The sequence below is a fragment of the Mesoplodon bidens genome (assembly GCF_964165515.1).
Source record: "Mesoplodon bidens genome assembly, chromosome: 7".
Lineage (NCBI taxonomy): Eukaryota > Metazoa > Chordata > Mammalia > Artiodactyla > Ziphiidae > Mesoplodon > Mesoplodon bidens.
The window spans coordinates 27,285,099-27,297,045 of NC_138164.1; the positions used below are offsets into that span (position 1 = coordinate 27,285,099).

The 11,947-nt window shown below is 35.6% G+C and overlaps 1 protein-coding gene across 1 annotated transcript; it reads left to right on the forward strand.

Annotated features, from left to right (window-relative positions):
* The first annotated feature begins 1,031 nt into the window (after positions 1–1,031).
* On the forward strand, positions 1,032–8,024 carry LOC308620418 (inactive caspase-12-like). The gene is given in 6 exon segments (XM_081239955.1): positions 1,032–1,242; positions 3,819–3,885; positions 6,516–6,619; positions 6,623–6,625; positions 7,016–7,132; positions 7,731–8,024. Coding segments are annotated over 5 exon segments (279 nt in total). The 5' UTR covers positions 1,032–1,242; positions 3,819–3,839; the 3' UTR covers positions 7,740–8,024.
* Positions 8,025–11,947: the final 3,923 nt, after the last annotated feature.

Here is an 11,947-nt window from a genome sequence, read left to right on the forward strand (position 1 = left end):
ATGAATTGGAAGATTGGGATTGACATATATATACTAATATGTATAAAATAGATAACTAATAAGAACGTGCTGTATAGCACAGGGAGCTCTACTTCACTGTATGGTAAAAAATAATACAACATTGTAAAACAACTATACCCCGATTTAAAAAAAAAAAAAAAAAAAAAAGCTGGTCTAGCATGACCTTGGCTGAGACAACTGGGCTTTCCTCTACGTGATGTCTCTTATTCTCTAGTAAACTAGGCCAGGCTTATTCACATGAAGGTTCAGGTGTCCAAGAGGGTAAAGTGTACAATGCTTCTGAATATCTGTGCTCAGAACTACACAATGTCCCTCTACTGTATCATGTTGGCCAAAACCAAGTTACAAGCCCAGTCTGTAGTCAGAGCAAAGGGCATGGATACAAGTAAGCCAATGATTATGGCCATCAATAAAATCAGTATTGTATTATGTGTTTTTTATAAGCATAGAAAAAGATTCACAAAGATGCAAGCTAAACATATAATTGCATTATATATTTATAGTGTTGTATGTTTGTAATGTGAAATTAAAGAAGCTGGATGATCTTACTCTGTTTCACAAAATTTTCTATTGTTTCATTTTCATGGAAAACATCTATGTATTATTTTAAGAAAATTTTTAAGAGTTCCTTGTGCATTTAACAGATAAAAGTATACACATGAATCTCATGGATAAACAATACCCAGAGTTGACAAAATAGCAGATGAGGAGAGAAGAAAAGAGATCATTTATCTGGGTTTTTAGAACTGTTTGGCACATCAATTTCTCACTCCGCTTCCCCCAAGGCTTCTAAGTTCACACTTCATTTCCGGGGTTGAGGAGACATCAGTCAAGTGAGGCACCCCTACCATTTAGTGGCTAAGGGGTGGCACAGAGACAATAAGGGTCAATTTGACTTATTAATTGTGTTAAAAATAGTCTGGAAAACAGAACATAGAAATTTATGTTTGTGCCCCTGTGTGTGTGTGTGTTTGTGTGTATGTATTTCATTCTGGTGACTTTGTTACAGTAAGGAGAAAAGTCAGTATTCACTTCCTGTGTTCTAAAAGAGAGAAGCTACATATCAGAGGGGGAGTCAAATTCTATCCTGTCAAAGTATGAGAGAATTTGAGAAACTGCAGTTTCTCTTTTAGGTAATGCTGGTCCACTGAGAACAAAGAAAGAAAACTGCTTTCATTTTCACCACTTTTCCTGCCCAGGGAGCTGGAGCAGCAATGGCTGGTGAGTCGCTCTAGGTTTTCTGTCGTTTATGGTTATGTTTTGTGGGGAGAAAGAGCTCAGGAGGAAGGAACGGGTGAGAGGAGAAGGAGCAATGAAGGGGGCACACACGAGACACAACTATTTTACTCTGAGACTGTAAGGGATGGAAGATTGGGACACAGTAATGAGTATGCTAACAAAGTGTTTTAGACAATACATTACAACTTCTTGGAAAAATGGAAAATTTAGAAAATCTGTACCTATGTTCTTAAAACTTTCTTGTTGATTTTAGGCTTTTCTTTGGACTTCTGTACTTGACCCAGAGTTCTCACCCAAGTGTTACCTTGTCACAGTGAAAGGCCATGCAGTAAAAATACAGAGTAACTCGAGTTTCCTCCATATTTCTGCTCTCTGTGTGAATTTTAGTTGATAACAATGAGCAAACCAGATGCAGTTTGAGCTCTCATTCTCTGCACAGAGAGTCGCCCTGTCAGCCTTGCCCATGGAAACAAAAATGCATTCTTTTACAGATGTAATATGTTTTACTGCTATACATATTGAATATAATGTTTTTTTTTTTTTTTTTTTTTTTTTTTTTTTTTTTTTTTTATGGTAGGCGGGCCTCTCACTGTTGTGGCCTCTCCCCTTGCGGAGCACAGGCTCCGGACGCGCAGGCTCAGCAGCCATGGCTCACGGGCCTAGCCGCTCTGCGGCATGTGGGATCTTCCCAGACCGGGGCACGAACCCGTGTCCCCTGCACCGGCAGGCGGACTCTCAACCACTGCGCCACCAGGGAAGCCCTATAATGTGTTTTTAAATTAGGTATTGATAAAAATGACAGGAAGTGAAGGCATCATGGGTGATACAAAGACTAAACTGAGTCAGACAACTCTCACTGACTTACAGTGAAGTTGCTTCACTTCTCTGGACCTCAGTTTCCCCATCCAAAAAAAAAAATTAGATAATTGAACTTCCATAGGTATTAGTCTAAGTGTTGTCCTCAGACTAGCAGCTTTGGGACCACCTCAGAAATTGTTAGAAATGTAAATTTATGGGCTCCACCCTGATCTATCAAAAAATAATTTCTAGGAATGGAGTGCAAAAAGCTCTGCTTATCAAACTTTTTCTGGAGATTCTTTTTTAAAATCGAGAACCACTGGACTGGAATCAGATATCTAAGCTCCTTTCCGTATCTAAAATCCTATCATCCTCACAGAGAGGAGACTACCAAAAGAAGAACCAGTCAACATGGTGAAGTTAATGGTCAGGAACGTGCTTGATGGCATTTTTGATGATTTGATGGAAAATAAAATGTTAAATAGATGTGAGTTACAAAGATTAGGGGAAGAAGTGGACCACATTGTGAACAGGGCTGGAGACCTGGTTGATGATCTCATTGAGAAAACGCAAATGGCAGGCAAAATATTTAAGGACCATTTCTTCAACCTCAAGAAAAAACTGAGTTTAAGTGAGTATATTAGTAAAGGGCTAGTAACTTGTTCTTTATCTACTATCCTTATGCAGTTTTTGTCTTTGTATTTCTTTTTGCAAGTGGATAATATACTATTCACATTTCTAACACCTTCTTTGCCTGACTGTCTATCTTATTTAATGCCACAAAATACCCTGATATACCCAGTCCCTGTTCCATCATCCCCAGTCTGACACAGATTAGGTGCTGAGTAATTATTTGTTAAAGGAATAAAGGGTGATGGTGCTGTATTAAATTAAATGATAGTCTTTAACTAATCTGTGTTACTCTGGCCATACACTGTGGCCTTTAGAGTCGTTCCCAGATATAGAATGATCAGTAGAACAAAATCCACCATCTTCTTCTTAGATGTGGATTACCCAAGGAACAAATCTCTGAGATCCTGTATTTCTCCTTGTTAAAGGAAGACAAAGGGAAATTGAAAGTTTGAGGAACATAGATGTGTCCTTCTCTCTAGAGCATGTATTGGCACACTTTTTCTTTGATGAGCCAGAGATTAAATATTTCAAGCTTTTCGGACCATATGGCTTCTACAATAATTACTCAAGCCTACTGTTGTTGTATAGAATCAGCGATAGAAAGTAAGTACAAAATAAGTGTGAATGTGTTCCAATAAAACTTTATTTACAAAAACAGGTGTCAGGCTGAATTTGGACAGTGGGCCATAGTTTACTGGCCCCTAGTTCAGAGTAAAATTATACATGAGTATATCCCCAATTCTTGGAATACCCTCTGGGACTATTTTGCTATTGTTGAAAGACTAACTTTTGTACAACAATGTATTTTTCTTCCTCATAATGAAAAGTGCTATTTCAGAAAACCTTGATTAATGAATTTGAATATCCCTTGAATTACAGAAGATGAAGATAAATGAGCTCTTCTTTGTTTCAGAGAAAATCTGCCTCCTCTTTCACTTGGCACAAAGTTACAGTTTTCTAAAACAAACCTGGCACTTAGAGAATGGGGCAAATCTCCATGCTTCATGGAGTAGTCAGTCCCATGAGGAGCATAGTCATTTCTTAGTCAGTGCAAGGGAAAGAGTTTGAAGTGTATAGTTTCTATAAACTGAGTTCTGCTAACAAATTTTATTTTACTATTATTTCAGGATCTCATCCGGAAACTGAGAATGATGAATCTGAGAGCACTGAGTCAGTCATCTTCTTCTTTGAGAGGTAACTGCCTCCAATTCTCACATCCCAAGTGAAAACTCTTAGACCTCTAGTGCTGTTAGAAGGTATTTCCTTAAAAACCTAGAAATTCTATGTTCTCAGTCAGTTTTCAACTTTGGAAATAACCTTCAGAATAGAGCATTGATCCTTAAATTTTTTCATTCCACCTCAGAATCTGAAGATGAAAGTGAAAAAAAGTAGAGATGAGGAAAAGTTGAATCAGCCCAGGCATTGGCTCTCCCTCCAACAGGTAACTGCCCCAAACCCAGTGGCTCATGGGAACCCTCATTCATTACTTGGATTAAGGCAGCTGTACAATATCCCTACATTATAGTGGAAAGACCACTGAACTGAGGCTCAGAAAATCTGGCTTATTTCTCTCCTCTGCACCTAACAAAGTCCCTTAAAAGTAAGGTTAGCATTTACATCCCTGATATTCAATTCTCCTAAGAATGTAGAAGTTGAAAGTGAAGATTATGAAACTGAGAAGAATGCTAGATTGTCCCAGGTATCTGTTCTAACTATGATAGGTAATATCATGGACACATAATGACATTATTAGAGCAAAGACAGATAAAGAAACTCCTTATGGTGTAGTGGAAAGAGAACTGAAGTAAAACCCAAGAAATGTGTAATACTGAGCCCATCACTGTCACTGATTAACCATATTTGCTGGTATAACCAACGTTTCTGAGACTCACATTTTTAAATGGAGTTGATAACATCTTTGAAAGGATTCATAAAACATCAAAGATATAGGCAACTACCAACTGCACAAAACAGAATAAGGAGGTGATTAAGAAAAACACATTAAAAAAATAAGACAGCATGAGTCACACATACTATGTGGTCACCAAAGAATCTGATGAATTATTGGGCCACATTAAAGAACCATAGCATCCAGAAAAAGGGTAATGATAGTATTGTCTTCTGAGTGCTATATTTTCAAGAGTTACAGAAAAACTTACAAAAGGAATAAAAACTTTGTCATCTTTATTCATTGTTATATCCATTCATACATTATATATTCATATACTAATTGAAAATCTACAGTATGCTACTTTAATTACTGTGTGTATAGTAGTGAGAAAGATAAAGTTACTGTTTTCATACAGTGTAGTGAGGGCAGATATATAGTAAACTCTCAAAAAATAAACAGTATAATTTCAGGGGATGTACACAAGAAAGAGGATTAAGCCATAGAAAGCAATATTGTTGTTGATGGGAGGGGTACACATGAGTCAGGGTGAACAGTTATGAGAACTCTTTTGAGATTATATTTCAGTATATACCTGAACAATAGGGAGAGAATTGTGCCAAACTTTAAGGCAAAAATATTCCATGGAAAGGGAAATAAGAGCAAGGGCTGTGAGTCAGGAATGGTCTTGTCATATAAAAGGGTAATAGAGAAGGCTGGTCTGGCTGGGGAGTAGGAAATGAGGGGAATATGGGTACAGGAGCTGTCAGATAGACTGGGAGGGCCATAGCATGTGGGGCCTCTGAGAGAATGCAAAACAATTCAGATTTTATTGGCAGTGCAAAGCCTTTAGAAGTTTTTGAACAGAGGAGTGATAAACATAGAATAGAAAATCTACTTTTAAGCTATTTAAATGTTTCAGTTAAGAGATAATAGCTTTTAAGCTGGGGTTGCAGTAATAGAGATGATAACAAGTGGTTATATTTGGGATCTATTTTGGAGATAGAGTCAACAGAAACTACAGATGGATTGGATATGGGCTAATGAAAGAGATGAAGGATTTGTGGAGACATGAATAGACCTAGAGGCTGTCATACAGAGTGAAGTAAGTCAGAAAGAGAAAAACAAATACCATATGCTAACACATATATATGGAATCTAAGAAAAAAAAAAAGGTCATGAAGAACCTAGGAGTAAGACGGGAATAAAGACACAGACCTACTAGAGCATGGACTTGAGGCTATGTGGAGGAGGAAGGGTAAGCTGTGACAAAGTGAGAGAGTGGCATGGACATATATACACTACAAAATGTAAAATAGATAGCTAGTTGGAAGCAGCCGCATAGCACAGGGAGATCAGCTTGATGGTTGTGACCACCTAGAGGGGTGGGATAGGGAGGGTGGGAGGGAGGGAGATGGAAGAGGGAAGAGATAAGAGAACATATGTATATGTATAACTGATTCACTTTGTTATAAAGCAGAAACTAACACACCATTGTAAAGCAATTATACTCCAATAAAGATGTTAAAAAAAAAAAAGATGTTCACTCAATAAAATAGTGAGTGCAAAAAATTATAGTATTAAAACAGTATGGATGAAGAGGAGGCCCAGAGTCAAGGACTGTCAAGACCTGGCTTCTTTTATTCTATTATGTAGTAAATGCTCAAAGGATTTATGTTCTTTTCTACTACTTGCAGTCCTAAAGGCTGTAATGTTGGCCCTGCCTACTAAGAAAGTCAAAGGAATTTATAATTGAGGGTCTATAATGGTTTCTCTGGGCCTGTTATGGAAACATCTCAACATTATCCAGATTTGACCTCCTTCCTTCTTACGAAGCAACAGAATCAAACTTTGTTCAAAAGCTATGGCTCTAAGAGTCTTGTTCACTTATATAGTGGCTGAATTCCCCCATCATTTTAAAACCGTTTATTTTCAGGTAATGTTTCTTGGATACTTGACACAAATGGCTCTCTCTTCATTTCCCAACTTATCTACTACTTCAATGAATATTCTTGGTGTTATCATTTGGAGGAGATTTTTTGAAAGGTAGGAATCTCCATGTATTTTCAATTTATGTCCCAGAAAACTTTGTAGAACTGTTTGCAAAGCTTTTCTGTGAATCCTGAAGCTCTTAAGTCATCTTGATGCTCCTTCCTGTACTCCAAGTTTATTTAAAGAGGAAGTTTTTGGAAGCACACTACGTAGAACCAGAGTGAGTTTTTCTGATTCTGATAGGCTTGCTTATTTAATGAGTGCTTTTGAGAGTACAATTTCATTTGTGTAGGTACAATATCCAAGGAAAAGCTAAAAAGTTCTTCTGTTTATATTGTACTATCTGACCACAGCCTTAATACAAACTATATACTATATACTCACTTCTGAGAAGTCCAGAATTCCCTTTTAAATTTTTTTAAAAAGATTTCTTTACTATTTTAGGTTCAACATACATTTGAGACCCCAAATGTACTGACCCAGATGCCCATGATTGAAAGACTATCCATGACACGATATTTCTACCTCTTCCCTGGAACTAAAATCATGCAAAGCATCCAGGTAAATGTACCCAAGAAGTGGATTTGGGTGCTCCCTGCTCAGAGTCTATACAAAAATTTTGGACAGAATGGAAAACAATGACAGACTGCTGCAGCACCATAGTCACTGAGGCTCGTCTTATCTGCCTTTTCTTACTGGCTGCTGGTGAAACTGTAGTTTTATTTGACTTTGGCCATTGTATAATGACTGTGCATGAAATGAAAAGTCCAATGGTAGCTTGCTAGAAAACATTTCAGTCCTCATTTCTCTCAAGGATCTACTCAGTGAATATAAAATATTTAGTTTTGATGCATGCACGAAACCAAATAATCAGACATGTTATGTAGAGCAGGTGTTTAGCTTCCTGACTTCCGAGATGTCAGTTTTGCTGAGTCACACCCCTTCTCTGTTTGTGATGAGGGCTGCCTGGACCACAGTGTCAACTGTTATTGCTGGATCTATGCTGAGGCAATGAGCAACTAGTGTAGATCTTCCTATTTGGGGATGACAGGTCCATAGCCCTTTTGTGAAGATATATCTGACAGGAGAGATGAGTTCTATTTATATCTTATCTCTAGGAGCCCAATTACTCATGTTGTCTTCTCTTTATTTTTTCCAGGAAAATTAAGGCATTATGGTCCCTATGAATCTACTATTTTAAAAGGTCAACTTAAATTAAGAATACTTTTATATAAACTTCCCAACTGCCCATGCTCCAAAAATAACAGGGTAAAATCACTCCTATACTACTGCTGTATTAATGCTTCATAAATTCTTTTAAAATTATGCTTGCTTTCTCATTTAACCATAAATATGTCATGCTCATTACAAAACAAATTTTAAGTATAGAAAAACAAAAATTTTAACGAAGAACTAATACTTGTTAACCTTTTTGGTATTTCTAGATGCAAATCTAAATACGTCTACATTTTTTTTATTGTCAAGATTTGTTATATACATACAAGAAATAATGCTGATAATGACTGGCAGAGAAATGAAGATAAATGTATCTTTTTAATACTTTTACTAATTTAATAGATAAAAATAGTCAATTTCATTGGAACATATTTTTAATGTCTTTATTAGCTAGATCTTAATATGAATTATTAATTCATGTTATTTTCCTCTTTTGTTTCAAGTTTTGTGTTTTTCTTATCAACTTGTGTAAATCCTTCCTGATAGTAGAAGTCATTACTGTTACATGCACTGATTTATCTTTCAGGGCTATGCCACATCACACTGTTAGTTACTGTTGTTTTATAGTCTTCTTTAGTTCTGCCTGTTCACAATCTTCCTATTCTTGTATTGTACATGTTTTCAGATGAATTTTAGAAAGATGTTATAAGTTTTCTGACAACTAAAAGGGGGTTTTAATGGAATTTAAATAAGTACATCCTTAGGACTATGTTTTATGTAATCATTAAGCCACATATTATATTTTTATCTTTAAGCAAAAGTTTAGATTTTCCTTCACATAATTTCCTCAAATTTTTGGATAAAGATATTCCTGAATAGATTGTATTTTCTTACTGTTTTGGATGAAAATACTTTCCTCCATAGTTTCCAACTGGTTATTGCTGTGAGTGTTAAGAAAAGAAAATGACAGGCACTGTTGATTCTTAATTATATATAAATTTACTTCAGCAGCCATACTGAACATTCATTGTTGTAGAGAATCTTTCACTTAGTTTTTCTTTTGAAAATTCTACATATAAAATTTTGTTATCTGCAAATCATAAACTTGTCTTTCCCTTGCCACTATCCACAGCTTTTATTTCATATTCATGAAATTTTATATTTATCACATATCTCTAGATAAAATAAAAATTAAAATAGTGATAGTGGGCATTCTTAATTATTATTTTAGTGGAAATGCCTCCAGTGTTTCATCAGTAAAGATAGTTTTCCTTCTGTTGATTTAAGCAAGATTTTTTGATAATAAAGTGTATATTTACATTGTTATTTTCATATGGTTTTTCTCCCTCTAAGAGATGAATGTTATTTGGGCCCTTATGTAGACTAGAGCAAAGAGAAAGAAAATATGATCTTTCTATTTGAACTACTGATAGAGTTTATTAATAGGTGTTCTGATATCACGCAATGATTATATTACTGAGATAAAATCTTTGTCAAGAAAAAAGAAGAGATGAAAAAGCACATGCCCAATCTCTTTCAGAGGAGCTTTTCTTCCAATAAGCAATTAATCATAACTTAGTCAAAAAACAAATCATAGCTCCAATGGAAGCTGAGAAATTAAGTGTTTATTACATGTTGCCTCATGCCTAACCAAAAAAATTGGAGTTTCTACTAGGAAAGGAAAAAGAAAACATATTTGGTCTCAACAGTGTCTCTACCATACATTGTTTCCATAGTCAATGGCTACCTAATACCCCATTTAATGGATATATTAGAATGTATATTACTAATTTAGGTAATTTCCAAATTTGTTATCTTAAGCAATTTTAAAATTTAAAAAAAATCCTTATAAATATATCTTTAAGTTTCTCTCTGATAATATTATTAGCATAAACTCTCAAAACTAAAATGACATGGTCAAAAGCATTAAAATTTAAAAATTCTATGTAAGGTATTATTCAAAAAAATTGTCCACATGTGCCCTCCTCATGAGCCAAAAGTGATATAGTCTCTTTTTCTATATTTTCATCAACATCATGCATGATCAATCTTCTTAATTTTTCAGGTTAAAAACAAAATCATTTTAATTTTTATGTATTTGATTTATAACTTGATTAAACATCCTTTCCCACACTTACTGGTCATTGTATACTATTTAAATGTTAGCTAGTGCCTCCTCTTGCCCACAAGGTCTATATAGGGTTGTCTTAAACTCATAGGAACTGGCACCTAGGCTACCTCAGTGGCTTCAAACTCTTCCAGGGCTTGTCCTCCTAACTAAAAGCACATTCTTACTTCAGAATTTGCTAAAACCCCTGGCTGGAGCAATAACCACTCCCTTCCCCCAATCTATAAAACTTGCTAGAGCCCTTCTTTGGATGTCTGCTAAATTACCTAACTTTATCAGTGAAGCTTTCCCTAACCACTCTAAATAACACAGCATGCCCTTTCCTTCCTCTGATACTCCCTACATCCTTACTCTGCTTCATTATTTGTTTCACGGTACTGATTACCTTATGACACACCACATAATTATGTTTTGACTATTTATATGTCCATCTCATTTCATGAGACTATAAGCTCCATGAGGGCAGTGACTTTGTTTGTTATTGTATTCAGAGTGTAGAATAGTGTCTGGCACAGAGAAGACACCAATTTTTGACTAGGTGAATCAATACATCTAGACAACATTTTGCCATGTATCTAGAGAGATAAAATATGTAATACACTTTGCAAATAGCTTTGCAATACAAACTTTTTTCAATACAAAAGTTAGGTTTTGTTTTAGTTGAGGATTTTTATTTCTTATTGTATTAAACCTAAGCCATTTTTTCTAGACTCTTCTTGAGAACATCTACTATTTATGTGCTAGAAATTCATAATACATTCTTTTCTTCACAACCAAACATTTTTCATTCTATAAGTACTGTTTGTGTGATTGTTCTCTGCCTAATTCAATACTGGCCATTGGAGATACAACAATGAAAAAGATAAACAGGTTTGCTACTTATACAGAGTTTATTTAACATAAATATCTAAAACACACTATTATCAAATGAATGTTTGTGTCCCCCCCCAAAAAAAAAATTCATATGTTGAAATCCTAATGCTCAATATGATAGTAATAGAAAGTGAAGGCTTTGGGAGATGCTTAGGTCATGAGGGTGGAACCCTCGTGAATGAGATTAGTGCCATTATAAAAGTGGCTCCAGAGAGATTCCTAGCTCCTTTCCTCTTGTGAACATATGAGGGGAAATCTGTGACCAGAAGAGGGACTTCACCTGACCCTGCTGGCACCCTGATCTCAGACTTGGAGCCTCTGGAACTGTATGCAGTACATTTCTTCTCTTTATAGGTCACTAGTCTGTGGTATTTTGTTAGAGCAGCCCAAATGTTAAAATGAATATCATGTCCTGAAAACTGAACTAAGAATCTCAGTCCCATTCTGTTCTTTCCAAAATTGTTATGTTGATGGCTGGCATTTCCATCCCCACACTTGCCCTTGCCAGAATCTTAGCTTTGTAAGTTAGCTCCTTTTTTTTCCCCTCATTTGACATAAAATCAGATCTGCCAGCTTTACTTTGGCATTTCCAAATCTGCTTTGTTCTCCCCATAATCACTCTCACCTGTTCAGGTCAAACCCCCTTTATTTCTCATCTGAAGTAGTACATAGACTCATCACTGGTCAACATAAATTCACATTTGCCTTCCTTTGATACACTAGACTATCGTTGGTGAGATTGCTCTGAAATGAATGTCATTCATCATTCACCAATTTATTAGTTCCCTATTCTTTTCAGAGTAAGCTACAAACATATTCTCATAACTCACAAACTCTGTTGTGTCCTTACTTCCTCCAACATTTCCTCTTCTGTTTTGAATCCCAGCTATGCTGAAATACTTGCAAGTCTCCATGTTTTATGTGCCTCTGCACGCTCTATATGCCTTTCTGTGTACTAATCTTGCTTCCTTGGAACAACCACATACTCCAATCCTAGAACCTTTTATCTGCTAATCTCTGATTATTCCTCATGATAGTAGTAACAGTAATAACAACAAAAATAGTAACAAAAACAGTGGTGACATGAGTAAACATGAGAAAAGTATTCATTTTAAATGTTTTTATTTATACTACAAGCTTCACAAAACACTTTATAAATATTTTCTTATTGAAAGTTCAGTTTCTCAGGGTAATTTTCT